Source organism: Pezoporus flaviventris, unplaced genomic scaffold (assembly GCF_033815535.1).
Source record: "Pezoporus flaviventris isolate CSIRO_AGI_PZ_B2104156 unplaced genomic scaffold, CSIRO_AGI_Pfla_v1 ptg000083l, whole genome shotgun sequence".
Classification (NCBI taxonomy): Eukaryota; Metazoa; Chordata; class Aves; order Psittaciformes; family Psittacidae; genus Pezoporus; species Pezoporus flaviventris.
The window spans coordinates 12,487,369-12,511,712 of NW_026892631.1; the positions used below are offsets into that span (position 1 = coordinate 12,487,369).

The following is a 24,344-nucleotide window of genomic DNA, read 5'->3' on the forward strand; positions in this document are numbered from 1 at the left end:
GGTTGGTGAGGAAAAGCTCTATCAGCTTCCAGCTGCAAAGGGACTTCTGGTGGTGAGTAATGTCCTTCCCAGTTCCCCAACACCAAATCCTTGTCAATGCATGCTGCCCTTTGTCTCAGTAGGGCTGCTATGATGAGAGGGGTTTGAACCAGCTGGGAAAGAGCACCTCTAAGAGAGGTCACTGAGATAGATCATTCCTTCCCACTGCTGCTGAAGACCTCTATGATGAGTAATGAGCTTTCCCTAGCAGGAATTATGCCACTCTGGAGCTAAGTGAACCATTTCTCCCGTGCTTACCCCAGGCTTTTCCTCTCCATGACACTAAAACTGCCTAAGTCATGGGACCAGTGCTTCTCAGCTTTTGGAATGAACTTTGCTTAGGTTTATGAAGCATCTTGTTTGAACAGGCTGTACCTAATCACTCACCTCACTTACCACCTGTCTCGCCTTGGACTTGGAGAGCTCAAACAGAGACTAACTTGTGCCCTCCAACAACACTCGGCTGCTCTGGGACATCCCAGCACTGTATGGGTCAAACCTGTGTGCTGGGAGCTCTGGGGACCAGTGGAGGCAGCAGGGCCGACATCCCTGGCCAGGTTAAATCCTGTTGGGGGAATGAAGACCAAACAGCCTTTACCTTTAGTTTCACTGGCAGAGGAAGGTGACAGACACTTTGGAGAAGCTGCCGCCTCACCTGTGGCACATGGAAATCGCTTACTAGGCTGGCAACCACAGCTGGGATGGAGGAGGGACCCTGTGCATCCCTGGTGTCCCTCCTGACAAAGCTGTTTGTGGCAGGGCAGGAGCTGAGGACCTTCTCAAGGCACTCTGGAGACGGTACCATCTGAACCCCGCCATGGAAAACCCCACAGAACTAAGCAAAATATTGTTTCCCAGCTTAACAGATGGATTTGTTGTGTATACGGTGAATTACCGGCTCTGTCACTGTTCACACATTGTTTCTCTGCCTCTTTCACTGTTTTTCATAGTTCATGCTGTTTGCTTGCTCAGTTGACATTTCCAAAATGAGTTTTTTTAAGCCTCAGCCTTTCCCCCCTCCCCTCTCCCCTTTTTGTTTGCCTGGTTTATGGGCCTTAGAAAAGTGTTTCCAATCATCACGATAATATCTTCATGCTTTGTTGACAAAAGGTCAACCTAAGAATAAGCCAAACTGTTTTTAGGGAAAATATTTGCTTATTTAGTAAGGGGAAGTGTGTTGGAGATCAAATTTATGAGGGTGAAATTGAGTCTGGTTATTTAAAGGATTCTGAAATAAGAGCTTCCCACCCACTCACAAGGGGAAGGACATTGCTTTAGGCTGAAGGGATTGTAGAAGTCAAGTTTCTATGCAAAAGGCAATAGGATCCAAGGAAGAACTAAAACCAGAGTTTAGGAGACAACAACCCGTTCACTCCCTCGCACACAGCACTCGTTTCATGCTGTCATTCCTTGCAGAAGGAAGGCCATAATTTCCCCCAATATCTGAACTTCCAGTTTGAAAACAACCATCCTCATCCTTTGGCCAAACGTCAGACTCAAAACAAGACAGATCTGGCAGCTGCTCGCCTAAATCTGTTTCGTAGCATGCTTGCTCTAGCTTGAGTTTTGAGATTTTGAAACTCTTTCATGAGAATGGCCCATGCCAGGAGCCCTACTCAATTCCGAAGGAATGAGTTCTGCATTGAAAGCTGCGTGAGGAACACCGCGGAACAAGTGTGTCTGGAGGATGAGGTCCAAAAGGTCTCTCTTTTCACTGGAAAGACTAGCCAACAGTGCAACAGGTTAGGTAAGGGGCCCTTGTCCACACAGAATGTGAAGAGGGAGTGTTCCACATACATACCATACATATATGTGTCTTCATATGTTCCAAAAATGTGTATGCCTGTGATCTATGCCTATGTATATATAATACGTATAATCATATATGTATATTCATGTATATGAATTCATTCAGGCTGGAGAACACCTCTGGAGGTGATCATGTTTAATTCCCTGAAAGCCAGCCCAGCCTAGGTCAGATTGCTCAGGCCCTCGTCCAGTTGAGAGCTGAGTCCTTCCAGGCCTGAAGAGCGTTTCCTAATACTTACTTGGAATATTCCTTCCTGCAGCTTGTCACTGTTGCCTCTGCCCTACCACTGTGCATCTCTGAGGCCAGTCTGACATATATGTGTATGTGTGGATATATACATACACACATGGCATGGTTTAGTGGGAGTGTCCCTGCCCATGGCAGGGGGGGTTGGAACTAGATGATCTTAAGGTCCTTTCCAAACCTAACTATTCTATGATTCTATGTAGGCATACACACACATTCTGTTTCTTGTGCTTCTTCCCCTGTGCATCCAAGAGATAACAAGCTAAGCAGAGCCTTTGGCCCAGTGCATCTATTCCTATTTCTACTAAACTCTGAGTGGCTGTGGAGAGGATCTGGCATTTTCTTCCTTCTCCTGCTGTTGCACAGCTCCAGTTCCTTTGTATTATTTAGACACATGCCCCCCTCATGGCTTGGAACATGACGTTTCTTTCCTCTTTCTTTAAACATGACTATTACAAAATACAAATTGGAGCAAGAGCTGTAGTTTAAAAACCCCCTTCTAATGAAGTCCCATTGACAGTGGGTGCTTGTTAGAAAAAACAACAGAACATTAAGTAAGTCTTTGCAGCTAGTGGAGACAAAGAGAAGTCATTATTAAAAGAGTTTTACTAGTTTGGGTTAAGCCTACGGTCACGGCACATTTCATCAAATTCCAAACAGAGGGAAGGCAGGATCGACAATGAAATCTGGCTTGCTGTAGTTTTTATGTCATTTTATACACGATAACAATATTGCTTGTAGATGCTCTGCATCTCTCTCTCTCTGTATATAGCCACCACATATCATCTCTGTGAGACTGGAGAAGAGCCATCATAAACTGCAGCTGGGTACACGACTTCCTTGAGCACAGCTGCATGTGTCTTGGGCTTATAGCCATAAGAAGGATGAAGCCCAATTATTTCCCAGCACATAGAGGCAACACTGAGGAAGCTGCTTGATTATGAAGCCATGCTCTTGCTGGGGAAGCCACTCCAGATTTCACAGCCATTCTGCCCCTGACCAGAACACAACTGGTATGATCTGGCCTGTGGAAGGATGATTAGAGAGAAATATATGGCCAGTGTTCACAGGCACGAAAGCCATTTGTGATACAGTATAAAAGAGATTAAACTATCTGTACCCGTGGACTACCCAGCCAGTGCTCTCGCTAATGGATCTTAGAGGGTTTTTCTCATTCTCATTTTATGAGATGAAAGCAATCATACTGTAACCTCTAACCATTACTCTGTACTCTGAAAAGAGCACATCTTTACGTTTGTCTTTGGGGAACAGCCTGGGGCTAATCTGAAACAGGTTTTTAATTACCCAGGTGCTACAAGAGCTAACCAGGGTGATTTTTTTGGCATAATAAAATTGTATCTCCTGCCCATTTCCTATCTCTCACTGGCCCATTCAAACATCTAGAAAGCTTTTCTGTAGTCATTTCAAGCGCAGCTTGAATTCTGTCTTTTCCTATACAAGAGAGACCCTGTCATCCTCCCCTCTCTCCTTGCCACCCCAAACAGCACCGCATCTTCAGGGGGGGAGATGCTTGATGGCACCTTTTAATCCTAGCTAGCAAAGCCATTTACAAAGGTCCTAGATGTAGTGCCAGCGTCTTTCAAAGAGGTTGAGGTTTCTCTCATTGAGTACAACTGCATTTCTGTGAAGTTAGCCACATTTTACTGCTGGGTGAATTGGGCAGCAAGAGGTAAATGCCACAGGAAAGTCAGAGGTTGGGAGGGAGTCAGGATGCAGTCTCAGTTGATTCCCCTTAGGCCTGAGCCCAAACTGTTTAGTTCTTGTCTGTATGCTTTGAGCAGCAGAAGAGAAACTAAACAGAGCATCAGCACTTCACGGCATGTCCCCTTGTCTGACTGCTCTGCAAGGGCAGACAACAGCTCTCAGGCAAATCTGCTAATTCGGAGAGAGAAAATGGTTTCATCTGTTTTGCGGTGAGACACCTGAGAGGCCAAGAGAGCTGTGTCAGGAGGAAGCACAGAGAAGGTCTGTGGGCTTACAGCTGTGCTTTCAACACCGGAAAGTAAATCATCTTTCCACCACAGACCCCATCATAACTACCCTAGCATGTAAGAGCAATTAGAGTGTTGCTGCCTTGCTGCTATGGAGCAGTCTGGATCGCTGTTCCTTGAAGAGGTGTAATGGGAGTGGGGTGGTTATTTATGGCTGGGGGATAAGGAGATGAATGAGTAAGGTATGAGATTTCACATCGGTGTTCCTCTGGCTTTCTGCAGAGAAACGTCATCCCGCCCTGTCATGAGCTCACAGCTCTGCCATTGCCCCCCTGAAGGCATCTGCAAGGGCAAATCTCAGGTGCCCAACAAAAGAACACTTGGTTGAGGTTCCACTCAAAACTTCGAAATACAGATTCAGGTTCAGTTTCTGCTTGGCTGAGGGAGAGAATCGTTCTTCAGGCTTGCACAACTCAGGAGCAGGATAAAAGTATGAAAGGGATGGTTTTGGGCTACAGGTAAGGCGAAGGTGAGTTTGAGAATGAAGACAAACAAAGGAAGGAGCTCAGCACAACGTAGTTCTGCCCCATGGGGTACCATGAAGCTTGAACAGGGTTCAGCATCCATGAGAAGCAATGGCAGAGCAGCCACACAACAGACCCAACTGAGTCTGGTGGGAGAACAGAGACAAGATCAATTTAAATCAGCCAAACCTATTGCCAAGGGGTGGCTTCAGAAGGTGCCTGCTAGTCCCTGGCTTCTGCATGGAAAGAAAATAATCACTTCCCAAACAGAAGAAAGTGTAAGAAGCCACTGGGTAAATCTCTCCCTTTTGGAATTGCCCTTCCAGAGCAGACGCTGCTGCGCCTGTATTGCATACACCAGCTCCTAAACATTTCCATATGTATGAAGATTTTTGCCATTAGGATGAATATCAATTTTTGTCAGAGTCCATGTGGTGCATTTAAACCAAAGTACTGCACACACTGCATACTGACCATATGGACAAAGTACTGCACACACTGCATACTGACCATGCAGTCAAGGCTTCAGCAAGTAGATCTTTATATACAGGGGTAAAAACACAATCCCTACAAAAAGGGAGGCTCAATGCCTTTTGCCTCTACCCTGGGGGAGCTGATGACCATGAGCTTAATCTCAGTCAGACTTCCCTTGAGCAGTCACCTGCAGGTGGGTTTGTATCATATGCTATTCTTAGCCTGCATATCTCATTTCTTGGTGCCAGAAGAAACTGGATTTGAAACAGGTACTCAGCATATGCCCTAAGACTGCAGTTTCAGCAGACTGTGTCCAGCAAAAGCACAAATTTGAGTTTCAAGTTATTTAGCAGGTCAAAGCAGAGAAACAAAGCAATATATTCGTGGTTGAAAGCGCGCGTACACCTGCACATACATCCATACAGCTGCACAACCAACAGAACACTTCCCCAGTTTACAAGCATAACGAAGCAAATCGAGATCATCTATAGACCTTTCCTTAGGGAGCGTTTCTCACATCTTACCTCACATTCACTTTGATAATGAAACTGAGAACTCCTAAGACAGCATTTCATTTTCAGATTGTAGAAACTAAACCTACCCCCCCAGCTACAAACCTCACCTACATCCATGCTGAGTGTGTATGCATAGTCCTGTGGCCCAGAACAGCAGAATGTGGTGCTATGCAGGTATCAAAATAGATATTGCTTTGTGCATTGAACTGCAAAAGAAAATATCTTGCCGCCAGCTGCCCAAATATTAGGTGCTCACAGGCCTTTGGGCATTGATGCTCCATAAATTTAAGAGTATTTATTAGGTGAATACAGAAGTGGAAGTTTCATAGCAGTGGAAAGTAAGTATGATAATGAGGTAAACACATGTTGCAAAGAAAACACCAACTAATCGTGAGTGCTGTGACAGGAAACAGCAGCTTTAAACAATCCCTTCTTGAATGGTGGAGCAAGGTCTGTGGGCTGGCTATAGGACACTCGACTTATTAATGACACCTCCCTGTCTCCTGTGGCTTTTTACAGTGCTGTGAACCCAATCTGACCAGTAGGTAACCAAATAGGGGTTATGCTCTTTTGAATGCTTTGAAAAGACCTTATGAATGCTCCTTTCCATTCCTGAAAGCGGAGCGTCACATGTAGCTTCGGTTTTCCTTGGATAAGCAAGAGGAAGCATTCTTCAGGGACCATATCCACAGATAGAGCTGAGCTTCCTTACTTTAACTCAGAGACCTAAGGTACGGTGATGTCTGTGCACCAGGAGCTCCATCTGGAGGTTGTTTGCTCTGATCTTTGGTTTTGAATGAAGTGAAGGTGCAACAGTGCTGAGTCAAAACCACCAAGCATCAACCAGGGGCATCTGGAAAACAAACGGCACCCAGAGCAGTGGGAATGGCCATGGAAAAGTGCAGGTTTGTTAGTCTGGATAAGGTATTGAGGCAAGAAGCTCCTAAAGCGCAGTTTGGGGTGAGGGTCAATCTTCTTCTGACTTATGCCAGATGTTCGATCCTGGTGACTTTGCTCAGCTCTACCCCAAGGCTGTCTGCGTGCACAGCTCCAAGCAGAGCCTTCCACTGTTAATTGAAGCACCATGGATTCAGAAACAAGTTTCAGACTGAGTCAGTACGTTCAGGGAAAGCCGAGATGCGATCAGACCGTCCTTCCAGCTCCTCTTACAGCACAGCCTGTTGAGAATAGGGTACACAGGGGCCTGCAGCCTGTCTTTGTTCTAATGTTACAGGCAAAAAATGGTGCTGTATGATTGAGCTAAACCTCACCGGTGATGGTTAGCTCTGTTTTGCTGGAGGTCTCACACTGCTTACGGCAGCAAGGGGTCTGACTGGTGCAGAACTGTTGAGCAGAGCAAGAGAGCTCCATGGAAGAAGAGTGGTCTGAGCACTGGAGGGTCATGCTGAGCAGCATCCCCTTGTTTGAAGACATGCTGTGTGTTAATATATTCATCATCCTCCTGGGTGGAAAAATAATGTTGGGGATCCTTAAGCCAAGCAACAGTCCTAGATAACCCAAGACCTGTTTCTTCCTCTGACACAGTGAGCATCATTATGGTGTTAGGGAGGTCAGGAAAGGTACCTGAGGCAAGAAACCTTGGTGAGCTTTGGCATCCATGCTTTAATCACACTCAGAGCTGTCTCTGCTGGCTGCCTGCCTAACACTGCCACAAGAAGGTGCCCCAGCTGCAGACTGCTGTGTGAATCTGGGGAACCCAGATTGGCTCTGATTTTGTGTCAAAATGGAAGACCTATGTGGAAAACATCTCAAACATCGAGCCTGGAACAGGCCTGTAATGTCAGCCAGCAGCAGCACTCCATGTCCATGATCAGAACTCCATCTGCAGGGCAGGGATCTCTTCTCCATGAGATGAGACACATAGAGGAGACTGGGCGCACAGCCCAAGTGATGGTTTTGCCATGGAGTTAGTGCCAGGTGCCCTGTGGGATGAAGGAGGAGTGGAGAGGAAAACTGAAGGAGAACAGGCACTTAAGGGCACATGTGGACTTTAGTCAGCTGCTTGATGACACAGAGTTTCAGGGCTACACTTCTCTAAGGCCAAAGGCTATGGTGGCTGCTCAGCTGTCAGCCAGCTTCTGAAGGAGAAATGTGTGTAATTAATCACCCAGGGTGCCAGAATGCTATGCAATTATGTTTGGTTTTCATAGACTCTACGTTCTGTATCCATGAAATTAAGTCGTCTCCCCCAAGGGATGCAAAAGTTATGCCCCCCGTTTTTATCCTGCTGCTGAAAATCCCAGTTGACTATGCCCTCCTCCACAATGGGATCATGACAGGACGTACATCATGGTGCTTATGGAAAAGAACCCCAACGCTTGACACATACACAGACCCTCGGGAGAGCTTCAAGTTGCAGTGAGAACAGGGTTACTATTGCCAGCAAGGTGTAAGTATTTTGAGGACTTGCAGATCATAAAGAAACAAGGTTATGGTGATGGCCCAGTGGACGAGAGAGTGATGACGAGGTGAAGGTTTATCACTGTGTGTATCTATCTCTTTCTGCCTAAAATGGCAGCCCCTGCTTGCACACACACACACGCTGGTTTATGGCTATCAGCAGAAGAAAGAGATATTTGACAAATAATACATGTACCTGGCCAAAAAGGAAAAGATTTAACCCTGTCTTATGTGGCTGTGAGCAACTGAAAAGCTTCTTCTGAGATGGCTAAGGGATCATCGATGGGATGATAACAACTTTCAAATATAAGGGGTGCTATTTCCCATTGCTTTTATTGAGTGCTACCATGAAAATGACTGGAACCACCAGTGGGGACCACCTTTAGGTATTCATATTACACAATGCAACAAAAGATGGACCACCGAAAAAGAGCAGGACTTACCATCAGATCTCTACAGAGGCACAGCTGAGCCCTTATGAAAAGAAAGATGGGGAAGCTCATGGTCTTAGCCAGGACCAAACTGCCCAAGTCCCTGATCCCCAGAGATGTGCTTTTTGGCAGCAGGACAAGTACCATTTGTCTGTACTACAAAGCAGCCCCCGATGAAGAGATACATCGCTGTGATTTTGCTATCAAAGTAAAGCTGTACCCACCTTGTGGGCTCTTCTCCCTGTGCTTCTCATGAGCATAACTGGCAAACTGTTGTTTCCCTTGTGCTGCATTGACACCTGCCAGGCCCTCTGCACCCACAGTGATGAACAGAAGCCCTTGCAGATGCCTGCTGCACACTGGAGCAAGGCTCTGGAGAAGTCTGTGAAACCTGTGAGAGCTGGCACTTTGAACAGAGGGGCGACAGCCCTTCCTTGGCTTATGTACAGATAGGCCTCTGCCAGAAGCAGTGAGCATCAGGCTGCCCCAGCCTGGTGCACAGATGCTGTCAAAATGCAAAGCTAAACATGTTGAAGATGGTAGGTGCAAAGATGCTGGTTCTGCAGCTTGAGCATATAAAGTAAAACACCCAAAGTGCCAAGCTGCAAAACTGCTTTACATTACCTGTAGGGTAAAATCAGAGTGAGCTCCGTTGCTCCAACACTATCCCTTCAAGAACCAGAAGAGCTGTACAGCTACCCCTTCTCCCTGGCTTCTGACATGCCCTCCTGCAATCTATCCACAGGGATGCAGCCTTGTCCAGTGGAAGCATGGCAAAGGATGTATGACCCTGGAGCACAACACTAGAATTTCTCCAGCTTTCCTTGCCCCTGTATGTTTGTGTCTAGAGATTTACCATCCCTCAGATGTCCTGTGTGACCTGTGCCTTTACCACAACACAGGCTCTGGGACAATTGGGAGTCATCCAATTCATACCTGCATTTTTATGGATATTTAAATGATTTTTTTTTAAATATATATAGCATATACACACTAAATAGGCACATATATAAATACACAGAACTTCATAAACTAATTATATAGGCATTCAAAATTAATATTTGTGATAAATCAAGAGCAAGCATACCTTAAATTGCATTAAGATGATGCTTTGCTCTTGTTTTGCAACAGAAAGACAGGCTTCATTATAAGCTTTTCCAGCTCATAATATCTTTCCATAATTTCTTCTGTTAGCCTCTGATAAGATAAGCAGTGCCAGCCTCTTTAGTTCCTTGGCATTTCCACACCTTGTGTGTGCATGTATATGTCTACTATATGTATGCATACATACATGTATAAAAAACACTGTATGCTCCCACTTTCCAGTCCGCTCCCAACCAAGTACTCCCCCAACTGCTGGAGGAAGAAATGAAAACAATTTTCTTCTCAAAATACCTTTTCTTTCCATAGGAAAAAACCGAAAGCAAACCCTCAAGTTTTAGGTTGTATTTACCATCACAGTCTTTTCAAACAGGAGCCAAAGCAGCATACCAGTAGTGTTTCTCATTTTAATCACATAAAACCAACAGGAATAAATTTGATCAAGCCTTTAAGTATACAGAGGTGTATTTTTTTTGTATACTTTTATTTACAAAAGGAAAACTGAGCCCATGGGTTGAAGCCAAATGAAAAGGATGAGGCAGAAAAATGTGTGGGCTTTTACTTTTAAAAAAGCATTTAAAAGACTAGAAGAGAACACACCAGGAAAGCCAGCAGCAGCCAGAGCTGCTGCTAATGCCCTTGAATCTGGAACAGCTTCTGAAAAGCCAAGTCTTTTATCCCTCACTTAACATGTAGTGAAAGAGTCCAAAACAGAGCCATCCTTCAAGCCTCAGCTGTACTCCAGGGCACTTGATGCTCAGTAGCCGTATTTTTCATTGAGATGAGTCTTGCCATCACCACTTTGACCTAATGGGCAAAGAGGAAAAGCTGAATTAATTTTCCCCCTCTTATCCAAGATAAATGTGTACCCAAGCATGAAACAGTCTCCAGGCAGCAGCAGTCAGATAACCACAAAGAGGATAAAAAGTCAGACTGGATATTACAATTGAAATCATCTTTTGATTTATACATATCACTCCTCTTAATTTTACTAATCATGCCAAGATTGCATCATATATTCCTGTGGGGTTTTTGTTTGTTTTTTTTCTTGTATCCTCATTATGCCATCTCAGAAAACAGGTTTTACTATTAGCAGGCAGAGTCAGAGAAATGAGCTCCCTCTTATGGACACAGCTCGCCTGGCTATCCCAGATCACACCTCCACGTTACTGCATCGGGTGTTTTGTTCCAGTGGATTCATATGCCAGAGCAGAGCAGTCTTTTCACTGAAGGATGATTCACCAGATTATAGTTTTCTTCAGTGAAACTGATTCTCATTTTTCTTACTCCTTTTGGAGTTATTATAATAGCTGCAGACCATCTGTAGTGAAGGTCTGAGCTTCTCTTTCAACTAGATCACTGTATTACTCCATGTGACTGGAGTTAGCTCCCTCGGCTGTTACGACACTCAGAAACAAACCTCAGGTGTATCTGTCCCTTGAGATGAAGCTACTACAGATACTGCAAGATTTGCATGGCCATACAGCAGATATGTGGCATAAAATGCCAGAAAACATCAGGTTTTGGTTAAAGTATTCCCGAGTTACCTTTTTCTCCAGAAGTTACAAGGACACCTGGACTACTTACTAACTAGATTCTTGAGTTATAAGACTAAAAAAGGTAAGGAAATGGTTGATACCTGCAGGAGGGACCCATATGCAGTAGTCTGGGTCATCATCTGGGTACTGTGAGGAAAAAAATGGTGGTTGCTTTGCCTGCAAAAGCAAAAACGATTTAAGGTGCTGCACCCTTACACCAATGTATCCCAGCCACTAAACCTCTCATTAATTCAAATACTGAAAGGGGAGGGCTATTTCTACTAGAGTCAGGGATGAAAGCTATAATACACAGGGAAGAAGAAACATCAAACTCTAAAACAGATTGTGGTTGAATTGAGAGCCTCCATCATGTCAAAAATACCATACTTTACCTTCTCCAAAATCTGTGCCCAGTGGCACTATGTGGTTCTATGCTTGGGTTTTCATCAGCAGAAAAGCACTACTGCCACTAAGTTATGCTCAGTCAAACTGCTACTATTTCACTATAAAATAGCCTACTAAATGATTTCCTGAAACTCCTAAACTGCAGGAGTCATGGTGTTGTAACTCACCTTGCTTGAGCTGTTGATTTCCTTAACTTTCTCAGATGCCTCCTCAGGTTCCCTACACACTGCCTCAGATGCTGGGAAGAAAGATTTGGTTTACAACACATCATAAATGACAAACACTATCAGAAATAAGCTTGCAGGAAGTTTACACAAAAATTGGTACAAAAGGAAATCCAAGACAGCTCACTGCAACAAAATTAATAGCTCAGACTGCTGAACATCCTTTCGGTTTTCACAGGTTTATTAACATATGCTTAATATACTGTGAGTCACCTATCTGAATGCAGTTCAATAAGGTCCTCTATTTGGTATTCTATAACGCACTTTGGTTAACGGCAGATGTTTCCTTTCTAAAGATACTCTCTATCTGTAATCACTGCAGGGATTGATTTAGAAGAAAACAGAATTGCACAGGATCAACATGCATTTTTAAAAACATCAACCAACCAAAAAATAACCCCCAAACTTGTGAGTTGAATACAGAAGAGATAGAAGCATGCCTTGTTCTTCTGCCACTTGAGCTGTGAAATACTGAGCCTCTTGTGGCGTAAAGACTATGGATGAGACAATGAGGACAGGATAACATTCTGAAGAGTCTCAGTTATGAAAAAATAGAATATTCATATCGATCTCCTCTATGTTCAGTACATCAGTTTTCACTTTGGGGATCTTTCTTGTGTGCATGTACATACAGACTGGTCACCTAGGTCATTAATAGATTATTAGCTAATGTTACAGAAGATTTGTCACTTTATAAAAGTTCTGTCCTTCCTAGTGTTCAGAGCTACTGCAAGACAGTAGGGCAGGGGGTGGGGAGCATTATCTTTAAGCTCCTAAATTAAAATAATTTTTCTTCTCATACCTCTTTCTTCTTTAAACAAAGGATCTCAAATGAGCTAATGCCTATGAAAAGCACAGAGAACTGAAGCACGGTTGAAATGACGTGTCTTCACCACACACTTACCACTTTGCAAGCAAAACACAATCCTTTGTTTCAATTCTAGATTTTTTAGGCTCTAGATTAAGCTTAGTTTCTTTCTACTGACAGAAGACAGTTAAGTCCTTTAGACAGTTTCTAAACTAACATGCTACTGTACAACAGAGCCTAAACTCTATTGCTCACCTTGAGATTTCTCTTGTGAGGGTCCCATCTGAGATTCTTTCCTTAGTACCTTTGGCTCAGGCAGAAAAGGAGCCCCTGTAAAAGAAAAAAGAAAGAGCCAGATGAGCACTCTGCAGTAACTCTGCTGAGCAGAGCACTAACATCCCTGAGACAAAGTACAAAAGGGTTGCATTTGTCACAGGAATAACTTCTCTTGAAAGTTCTCCAAATTACTTCATGTACCAAGTCCCTCACAATACAATATTAAACAAAAACCTGTGACCAATTAAAACATGCCAGTAACTTGTTCAGCATTAAGACAGAAAGTTAGAATTAAACTTGTCATCAAACATCTCATTTACTGAGAAACATCAGTACTGACTCTTCAAATGCATCAAGCTGATATAGAAAAGGAGGGAATGGGCATAAACCACACAGACACAAGAAGATGCCTCTCCACTGCCACTTTTAAAAGTATTTTTCCTCCTTACAAAGAGATCTGAAGCTTTACACAGACTTTCTTGTTTCTTCCTTATTAAGCCACTCTCCCTGCCAACAATGCATTGCAGTTGTTTTCATATGGACACTCAATCCAATGAAAGCAGGACTCACTGTCATGGTGTAAGCCCAGCCAGTAACCCAGCACCGTGCAGCCACTCACTCACGCTCCCCTTGTTCACCCTCTCCGGGCAGGATGGGGAGGAGAATTGAAAAGAGTGTAAACCCCATGGGTTGAGATAAGAACAGTCCAATAACTAAAGTATAATACAGAACAACTACTACTAATAATAACAGTAAGGGAAATAACAAGGGGAGAGAATACAACTGCTCACCACCCACCGACCAATACCCAACCCAACCCAAGCAGTGAGCTAGCCCTTCCGGGTAACTCCCCCCAGTTTATACACTGGGCATGACATGCTATGGTATGGAATACCCCTTGGGTCAGCTGTCCTGTCTCTGCTCCTTCCCAGCTTCTTGTGCCCCTCCTCATTGGCAGAGTATTGGAAACTGAAAAGTCTTTGATCAGAGTTCAGTACTACTTAGCAACAACTAAAACATTGGTGTGTTATCAGCACTGTTCTCAGACCAAAGCCAAAACTCAGCACTGCACCAGCTACCAAGAAGGAGAAAAGTAACTGTTACAGCTGAACCCAGGACGTTGATCAAACTTTTGACTTTTGAGTGCAAGAGATTTCTTCTATTTCACCAAAAGCATGGAGAACTGCCTGCCACAGGGAGCTTCAACTGGAACCATGTTAAACTCAGCTGTTGACACACAGAGTCTGGACTTGTAGGAAAAACATATGGAAAAGAAATCTGCTGGAGAAACTGTGACTCAGACACTAGGAGATTCACAGAGCTCTGAAAAATTCAGCAGCAACAGTCTCAGCTTCATTACTGGGAAAAAACAAAACCAACGATTTACCATCCTGAAGGGATTCTAGATTCTTGTTATTGCAAGAAGAACCATCAGGAGCATTAGTTTCTTTTTCTGTTTCTTCTTCTGCTGTAATTTTTGTTTCTACGTTTGATGCTCTGCTGTTTATTGTATCTATTTCTTGCTTCTCCTCCATTTCTTCCTCTTCCTCCTCTTCCTCCTCCTCTGGTCCATCATCTTTTGTTTTTAACAAGCTTTCAGGGACTTCTGGACGCCTAACAGGCAACTTCTGTGGGAGAAAGAGTTGTGCTTCAGTGCTACGATAAATGGAGCTGGATGCCACAGATATTAATTACAGAAGAAAACACACACATTACTGTCAGCGGCAGCAGGTAAGGAAACACTCTCAGGATGAAGAACAGTTAGGTTTTAAAGAAAAGTTATGAGTAGAGATGGAAGATGAAAAAATACACCCAGTCCATAGACAAGGAGCACAATGTTTTCACAAGAGGGCACTGGAAACAGAATCAATCTTGGATATGATCTTTGCCATAAGACCAAGAAAAACTGCTGAGGTATAGCAGTGGTTCAGCCTGATGTCCCCAGGCTGCCTCTACTCAATTCATTGCCTTTTGACCACAGCTGTGCCTAGGAGACTGGCTGTACAAGGACAGAGAACGGCAACTGCTGGCAGCAAACATCCAACAGCCACTGCTTGCTGCCCTGTGCACCTTCCACTGCCACAGGCCTGCACCTCCATTCTGTTTCCTTGCATGTGAGAAGACATGGTTGCCACCTACAGTCTCCATAGCCTGAGAACAGCCTCTGACTTGCTCTTACAAGTCAAACTTACCCCTAGGCTTCCAGTTTTCAGCTTGAATTTGCTTCCCCCTTTCATTGCACCAAACAGAGGCAAGGTAATCTTTTTAGGCTTGTTCTCTGCTTCCAGACTGTAACTCCCACTCCTAATAAAAAAACAGACACAAAGAGTCCACATAGTATCAACCCAGTCTTACATTTACAAATGCAAACCAATCTGCAAATTAGAAATGGATATATAAAAATCCTTTAATTTCTCTCTCACTTGCAGCATCCAAGGAACAGGAAGCAAAAAATAAATAAGGAGAAAAAAACCTGTCTCACAGACTCCCTCAAATTCAACTGCACACACCTACATATGTATGTAACACATATGCATATAGAAAAACACACTTGAAGGATAAACCTCAATTTAAGCCAACTAATTAAGCCTGTAATTAAGCTGCCACTAGCAAATGATGAACCCAGCACACACCCTCTTGAACTGCAGCAGTTCTGCGAGGCAGTACTTGAAGAGCCACTACACCTGACTTCCAGGTATGCTTCATGGAATTAAAGTGGTTTTCAACTTGTACATAACACCTGTAACATTCCTCTGCTCCTTTTAGATGCAGGTTGGGAAAGAAAAGGTGAAAGCTCACACCACGACTCCAATCCTTTCCCCTTCTCATCCTCCCGGCGTGGGCTTAGCTTACTCCAGTGTTGCGGTACATCTGCCTCAACCACAGATGCTGCAACACCCAAAAGGCACAGCGTCTCCTTGAAGTGGTAGGTTGGCCAAGTAGGCTGGAAGGCCATACTGCCTTTGTGTTTGGAAAGCTGTCTATTTACTGGGTTTGCACAACTACCCATGGATAACAACAACGGTAAAAGCAATCGTTTTACACTTTAGCCAAGACTTACTGGGGCTTCAGCTCAGGCAGTTCTGCAGGCTTGACAAGCTTTACTAGCCCTTTCAGCCTCTGCTGCTCTTTCTTCAGTTCAAAGGACCTCAAGTGAAGCTTCTTTCGTGCCACACTGTCTAAGGTAGATCCTGATTTTATTTCAGTCATGAATTCATCCAAGGAATCTTGAGGTGCTGGCTGGGACTGGACTAGGCAAGATAAAGGGCAGATATGCATTGTTACGAGTGGGGAGACAACAGCTGTACTCAAGTCCTACCTTTACAGAATACCGTATATAGGAAAAACTGTCCTCTCTGCAAGTTTCTGTTGCAAGGTGAAATAATAGAGGTTATCAGCCCTGGAAAGATGAAAGCATTTCTCCTAACAAAAGCCTCAGAGTAAACTTTCATCCACTTACATAACAAAGCCTCTCTTAAAATTGAATGCTTCTTTATGAGTGTCTTTCAGTTATTCATCTCACTGCAAGATCTGCTGTCTTTAACAAAGTGGCTTATGGGTTCTTTTTGTAGTCACAGACTAAAATAAACACAGCTACAAAGAATGCCACACCACTGCATGGGGAATCCCATTTTGACTTTCCTGGAACATGTATGTAATAACATTTGCAAAGCTGAGAATGAATCAACACATGATGCTGCCTCCCAACCCTGCATGACAGAGTGTATACAAGAATAGTTTCATATGTTAGGCCAATCACACAAGATTTACCTTTGTTTTGACTGCATTTTCTAATGAGAAAACACTGCTTTGTACTTGGAAAAGAACAGTGACAGTCTTTCTCCTCCAATTGATTTCAAATATTAATAATTCTGTCTATGTTGATGCAATTCAAACTCAAGAGGAAAAACTAAAGGTCTAATGACAAAGAAAAATGATTGCAGAATTCTAACACATGGAATTCAAATAAGCAAGCAAAATACCCACAGAAAAACTCCTTCCTTGGGCTTGAACAAGATGGTATACAGCGTTCAAATACAACTTGAATGCAAACAAAGAAGAACGTTGCTGCTAGAATCTGAATGAGCCTTTGGACAGGCAGCCTTCTTCTGCCCTTCAGTGTTATATGAAAAGTGGCAAATCTGGTATTTGCTGCATTAGAAGCATTTATGTATATATGCACAAGCATAATTATGCAAACAATAAGTTATTTTCAGTTCAGCTTGAGCTAATTAAACAGCACTTTGTATTTAAAGCAGCATATGTTAAATTTCAATAAAATAGCATGGTTTTGTTAAAGGTGCACATTCAAGCAATTTTACATGACAAATATTTACAGAAAAGTCTAGTAAGACTTATGTTTACAAATGGACTCAAGTGGAAAGGATATTGCTGAGCTAGAACAAAACACAGTTTATAATCCGCAAGCATATTAAAGCCATAACAGTAACTGTTCAAATATATACAGAATTAAGAGGCTTCAAAACCCAAGAAACTGTTATAGCATTCACCTCCACACAATTATAAATGATGACAAAACTTGTCATAAAGGAAACTCAGACAGAAATACTCTCCTTGCAACTATTTATATGAACCAAGACAAAACACATCAATGAAAACTTACTGATAACAGTCTGAAGCTCCTAGCAGGCAGGAGTTGAGCAGAATGATCATTTAATTTAAACACCAAATTTCAAAGATATGGCTTAGTGTCTAGTCAGGTAATTCAGAACAATTAAAGGTGCAGTTTGCTTCTTTATCTGCACAACCATGTAAGTGCTTCAATCAGGGAGTGATCTTCAACGAGTCAGATCACCCCTTCTTGCAAATACAATTCTCTGCTCGATTCTAACAGTGCCTAAGATCAGGTAATTCAACTTAGATGTTTACTGTTAGCATTCAGTATCTGTTGAAGCAGTTTTCTACACTACTGAAGTAAAATTTGATGTTGCTGGGAGGTAAGTCAACCATGGTTATTACGCTTTATATTTCAGTGACTAAAGGTATAGGGCTATTTACTGCACCACCAACTTATTGATAATTTTCTTCTGAATGGGTAACCAAAGATGAGACTGAAGAGCTCTATGTATCTGATTTTCATTCAGCTGCATCAGTGAGTGAGAGACACCAAGTCAGTCCATCAGTAATTAGTTCTGAAAAACTCTTGTTTTGACTGCACATTTTTCTTCTCTCACCTTTCCTTTTTAAGATGCATTTACAATGAGAGAAGTGAAATAAAATACACTGTCTTTTCTGCCAGTTGCTTAGTCTTCCCTTATAAACAGTTTTGGAACTCACGAGAAAAAGCGTGTCTCAAATTGGGTCAGTTTCACTAATATGGGCAGATAACCAGTAATAATGCTCATCCATGAACTTGTACACTCCCCTCAACTTAGCTTAGATGTTGCTTGCTTTGGACAAGGCTGCATTTATTAGCAAGTGACTATATACACACGGTACATAAACTATTGGCTGAAGAGTATTAAGTATCCTTATTAAGCTAACTCAGTGACCTGCAAATCTCCCTACCCCTTTGTGAAAAGTGGACATTAAAAAAAAAGGCCCTTAAGACAGAAATCCATAAAATACATTTTTATCTCCTTACTGCTCTTTATGAAAAGCACTATGACCAAATAAACTTCGTGCCTTACCTTTCCCTGAAGCCTTCAGCTTCTCTGTTATCTCAGAAAGCTCATTTTCAACTTCATTTAGCTTTTTGACCTAGAAAAGAACATGCTTAGAAGATCTTGGTATCTTCTTAAAATCCCCTTTTAAGAGTTATTCAAATATCCTACCAAATTACCTCCATTTATCTACTTCTGATCTTTGACCAGGGTTTCTGGGCTGAAAAAAATATAGTCTAGATTGTTCCTAAACAACTAGCAATCCCTTCACATACCGTTCAAATCATTTTCTGTCTGAAACACAAAAATATGGTAATGCTTCTGCAGCAATGTTACAGCACCAATGTGATCCTCCAATCCTCCCTATCCCTGCTCCCCCACACCCTATTGTCTGTGCATGGCTTTTAGTTGTCATATGCCTGTCAGTCCAGGATACTTATTCTTTGAAGCAGAATGAGATCCTTCTTTATGATCCCATTCTTCTTTACGATGTGCCCTGTATGCCTGAAAGGCTGCAATTATTTTCTGATGCTTTAAAACTATTATAAAAGTATCCTGCCCCGGTATTTCATTCACCCACTGCCACGATTCATCAAGTAGCAGTCCATACTACACAGGCAAAAGCAAGGTAGTATGCTACTTCTTCAATAAAGCAAATCAATACTTTAAGATATTCATAGATATTGTCCACAAATAAAAAAAACCCACTATTTTATTGCAACTTGGCCAAATGAGAGTGAAAGGTCTGAAATGATAACAGAGTTCAAGTTATGAAAGAAAGATCAGGAAACAGCTTTGATTTTCTTTCTTAGTACTAATAGGTGCATGAGAGAATAAGCCTGGCATATCATAACAATTCTTACCAAGGAGTCATAAGTCTCTGGTTTTTCTTCTATTTTACCAGCTTTTTTCATTCTGTTCAGCCGTTTCTTTTCTACAGCACCAGTTCGATCAAGGAAGGTGTCATCATCACTGTCATAAAAATCCTCATCTTCCCAGTTCTTTGATTTCCTTTTTCGGGATACTGGCAAAGGGAAGGGAGAAGGCAAGAAGCCAATGATTTGTATACCACTGAGCAATAAAACAAATTCAAGATAGCAATCGCAAATCCCTAATTTAAGGCTTTTAGAACAATCACAGCATTTGACTCATTACTCACCTGCTTCTTGCCTTAGTACTCCCCGAGCATCGAGTAGCCTGCAAGCTTCCAGGGCGCACTGTATCATTGCTTCCTTCTTCTTTCCTGAATGGAGAATCTCTGCCACCAGCTGCTTCCCTGATGCATCATCCACGGGCAACCTGTTCAGTTTGAAACATCAGAGAACAGCTCAGATACAAACATATATTATTTATCATAGTGACATTGTTCTTTCCGTTTTAATCTGGTCTTTTCCGGTGGGTTAAGTATTTTTCACTTTTCACTTCATATAGTACCAATCGAAACACAAGATAACCTAAAGCACACATTTTATTTCACTAGTCCAAACAGTAACTCTTCCTATATTCATTCCATTGGGAATATAACAAGCTAAAAAGTTAAATGTCAGTCTCAGAATCATTTTAAGCACCAGTAGCTTGCATCCATGCAACCACTAACAAATACTGAAGGAAAGGTTTCTTAAGCAGTACAGTCACTGTAATGTTGCTCCTATCCATTTGAAACCTACCTTGTTGACTTAATTTTCACCTCACCTTCTTCTGATAACAAAGTTACGTTAGTGGCCTCTTGCAGGAACCTATCAAAAACTGCCTTACAGAATCATAGAATAGTTAGGGTTGGAAAGAACCTTAAGATCATTCAGTTCCAACCCCCCTGCCATGGGCAGGGACACCTCACACTAAACCATCTCACCCAAGGCTCTGTCTAACTGGGCCTTGAAACACCACCAGGGATGGAGCATTCACAACCTCCCTGGGCAACCCATTTCAGTGCCTCACCACCCTTACAGTAAAGAATTTCCTCCCTATATCTAATCCAAACTTCCCATGTTTAAGTTTGAACCCATTACCCCTTGTTCTACCACTACAGTCCCTAATGAAGAGTCCTTCCCCAGCATCCTTAAAGGCCCCCTTCAGATGGGGAGGCTGCTATGAGGTCTCCACGCTGCCAGACCAGAAAGGAGCACAGACACTAAACCAGGCACTGATCCTTGAACTTCTGTCTCAGTATCAAATTCCAGTTGGCCTCCTTGCCAAGTGTGACAAGACAAGTAATTCCTTCAGGCTCTGTTTGTGAATTCAATGAAGTCAGCTTCTACGCAGAGAAAGTGAATGGAGATACATACTTGATCCTGCATAGCCAGCTGTTGTGCCCACGATCATCATATTCATATTCTAACTCTTCTCCTAGAGAGAAAAAGAAAGTTGATGTAGTAACCAAAATTGAAATAAACAAGAATAATCATTACAGCAGAGAAGAATGTCATGGTTAAAAAAAACAGGTTAAGTTGCCCTTGTTATAAGCATGAATTTGCCATGGGATCTTCTCTTGGTACTATGCTCATGTGGTTGTTTTTCACAGTGTAGTTCAAAGAAAAAACAATCTTGTCTCTATATGTATTCAAGTAAATGACACTGAAGTAATGCCATTTTTCAGTCTGAACTCACAGATATTTTGAAGATTAATTTTTCACAAATAAGTGAGTCATCTGTAAATTTCACTAGCAACCACTGGAAGTTCAGAGCAATTCATTACTGCCATTTGTCTTGTTGGACTTTCCAATTCTATCTCGCAATAACAGCCATTGCCAAACAGAACAGACTGAGATTTGATGGGTATGAATCTTTCAGCATAGCTTCAAAGCATGGTTGTGGTTTCCGTGTTGCTCCAAAGGCATACAACTCTTGCTACAATTCCCAGTTTAGGAATTAGTAACTAAGGAAGTCTCAGATATACAATGGTGATCTAAGTTTTAATTAATTAAATTAAACTAACTAATTAAATTAAATTAACCAAATCAAACAAAGTAACAAAAAAACCCACAGCCAAACCACAAACACAAAACCACACAAAGAACTCAAACCACCACCAACCCCCACCCAAAATTTGATCACAAGGTAAGAGAAAAGTTTAGCTCCTACACCTTAATTCCCAAAGGCAAACATGGGCATAAACATCACACTTTGGTAAACAGGAAATTCACGTTAAACTTAGAAAAATTGTACAGTACCTTCTCTGTCAAAAAAGCCCTGTAAGGCCTTCCTAGGATCTTTCATATAAAAGGCATCTTGCACATCCTGAAAATCAACAGCAATAGGGTTTTCTTCAACCTCATCCTCCTCAGCATCGTCCCCTACAAGACACAGAAAGTGCAAAAGTATGGTGAAACGGGAGAAAGAGATCACCAGTATATTTCAACTTTAGTTTGAAAGAAGCAGCAGCTATGTAATCCTAAGATTATTTCCCTTAGCTTGAATATTATTTCTGCATCCAACCAAAAAAAACCTCTGCTTCATTTTTACTATTACTCATTCTATCATAAGATGCAGTTTTGCAGATGAACATCACTGCTGTGTCAGCACATTAAAGGATTATGTGCTTATATATTTCCATTCAAAATCCCCAAGTCCTTTTGGCCTGAACAGCTCATTAATTACAATTTATCTAGCTTTAAGATGTGGACTTCTTTAAATTTAAAGACAACCATACTGCACAGAAGTCTCAAGCAATTAAATTTCACCTCTCAGGCAGAAGTGTGAACAAACCTAGACTCTCAGTTTCATGGTCTTTTACAGGCATAGGCAAATTCCTCCCCGCATCTAAAAGAGCTCTGTCATACTTCTCACCAAATACAAGCTTCCCTTGTCACAGCACTCTTCTTTTTAAAAGGATTACTGTGTAGCCAAGACTTTCCTGGCATAAAGCTGGAATTTCAACCCTGGTATTCCCTGAAAACTGGCTTAAAGACCTTCCAAGATGTATCAGCTGATTTACACATCATCACTTACCCATTCCCCATGAGCAGCTCATATCACCGTTCTGACTCCTCTCATTTTTCTCCTCTTTTTCATCTTCTTCATCAGAGTCCTCTCCCAACATTGTCTTTTCTAGCTTTGCTTGCTGCTGCTTGCGCAGTGCCTTCAGTTGAGTCACAGTTAGTTCTGACTCAGACTCCTGGTCCTCCTTGGGTCCCTAAGTCACAAACAGTAACTTAGCAAAAATGGTTTTTAAAAGAAAAATAAAGAGGTATTTTCAACACAGATCCAGTTTCCATACAATAACATAAATAAATCATTACAGTGCTCTTCAAAAAGTGGAATTATTAGACCATTTGTTACAGCTTGCATAACTGAACATATCAGTCTTAAAGCCTTTTCTGAAAGGGAGAAAAAAAGAGGTGAGTGTTATTGTGTACTTGCAGTCAGACCAAACTCAAATATAGCTGTACTTTAAAGACAGAAGGTAAAAAAGTCCCTCAACACCATATGGAAGAATGTAACGAGCAGCCTCTGACATATGTGCAAAGCACACCAAGTGCCCTAAATTTCTGCTAATGAAAGCTGCCCTTGTTCACACAGAAATATCAGCGTTTCACTTCACTAACGCATCATCCTGCCGGAGAGAAATGCCTTCTGCACTCACTGCACGCCGGCAGAAGCTGCCAGCCCTGTTCTCATGCGGAGCAATCCGCAGAGCCGCCCAGAGTGATGCCGCAATGCGCTGCTCTGTCCTTCAGCCCCAAACCTCACCACAGAGCTCGCAGCGGATACTTACAACTGACTACTTTTGCCAGCACAACCACCATAGCAGCGCTCGGCTGCTTTCATAGCACCCAAACCACCTCACACGGCAGAAGCGGCTTTCCCATCCCATAGAGATGAAGATGGAGACAAGTAAATCCCGGAGCTCGATCCGGGGAAGCTTCTACCGACACAAGCCCCGGGCCCCGACTCACCTGCAGGAAGAAGAGGCGGGAGCTGCCGCCGAAGCGGAGCCCGTGACCCACCCGCACCCGGCAGTAGGTGCGGGGCGGCACCCGCGTCTTGTTGAGGAAGGTGCCGTGGGTGCTGCCCAGGTCGTACACATAGAAGCCGGCGGCATCGTCGGCGTTGGGGTCATCGGGGGCGCAGCCAGCGCCGCGGTACTGCAGCACGGCGTGGTGCCGCGACACCGAGGGGTGCTCCAGCGCCAGGGCGCAGCCGGGCAGCCGCCCCACCAGGAACCAGCTGCCGCCCTCCAGCCTCACCGAGCCCAGCACCACGCCGCCCTTCAGCACCTCCAGCCCGTAGCCGGCTCCGTCCGGAGGGCGGCTTCCCCACGGCGGCTCCTCGTAGCGCGGCGCGGCGGCAGGGCGGGCTGGCGGCGGGCTGGGCCCCGGCTCCCCACCCTCCGCGGCGCGGGGTGCGGCGGGCAGCGGGCAGCTCGGCCGCTTGAAAGCGGGGGGCTCGACGGCAACCTCCGGCTGCAGCTCCACGGCCTCCGCCATCTTCCCGGGTCCGGTCCTAAATAGAGTCCTCCGGAAACGAGCACCGCTGCGGTTGCAGTGCCGGGGGTAATGAGTGGCTCCAGGGTGTCGAGCCACTGCCCCAGCTGCGGCCCAGGGTAGCGTGAGGGGTGAGGCAAGGAGAGTAGGCGGCGGCGGCGGGAGCGACGCCGATTTTTTTCCCTTCTGCCGGCTTGAAGGAGCGGTGGTGGCGGGGGGACGGTTTCTGGTGAAGGACCAGGGCCCACTTCCGGCTCGGCGGGCAAGCGGAGCGGGTAGGCCGGGGGTAGCGGCGGGGGCGCGGGGTATTGGGAGCCCCGGTGAGGACGAAGGAGGGAGGCACAGAGGGTGGGAGAGCCGAGTGCGGCCTCCGGAGTTCCTTTGCTCAAGCGAGGGCCCGCAGGGGATAGACCCAGAGCGGCCCCTGTTAGAGACATAAGTAGTTACTGCCTCACGGGTGCGTTTCTTTCTCTTCCCCCTCAGGAGCAGCAGCGATGTAACCTGCTCAGTGCCAGCGCTGCGGCCTGGAGCGT

General features: G+C 43.7%; 1 protein-coding gene across 2 annotated transcripts; it reads right to left on the bottom strand.

Annotated features, from left to right (window-relative positions):
* Window positions 1-10,051: 10,051 nt before the first annotated feature.
* On the bottom strand, window positions 10,052-23,941 carry SLC4A1AP (solute carrier family 4 member 1 adaptor protein). Of its 2 annotated transcripts, none has more exons than XM_061475090.1 (14): window positions 23,284-23,941; window positions 22,337-22,520; window positions 21,559-21,681; window positions 20,674-20,734; window positions 19,548-19,687; window positions 19,252-19,412; window positions 18,416-18,485; window positions 15,826-16,015; window positions 14,957-15,068; window positions 14,152-14,392; window positions 12,756-12,818; window positions 11,624-11,694; window positions 11,153-11,228; window positions 10,052-10,320 (listed from the first exon to the last, which is right to left on the bottom strand). In XM_061475090.1, the coding sequence occupies exons 1-14, from the start codon at window positions 23,812-23,814 to the stop codon at window positions 10,271-10,273; spliced, it is 2,073 nt and encodes a 690-aa protein (XP_061331074.1). In that variant the 5' UTR covers window positions 23,815-23,941; the 3' UTR covers window positions 10,052-10,270. The 2 variants fall into 2 exon arrangements, with proteins under 2 accessions (XP_061331074.1, XP_061331073.1); XM_061475089.1 differs by having other exon boundaries at window positions 12,744-12,818; window positions 23,284-23,940.
* Between the last annotated feature and the right edge of the window lie 403 nt (window positions 23,942-24,344).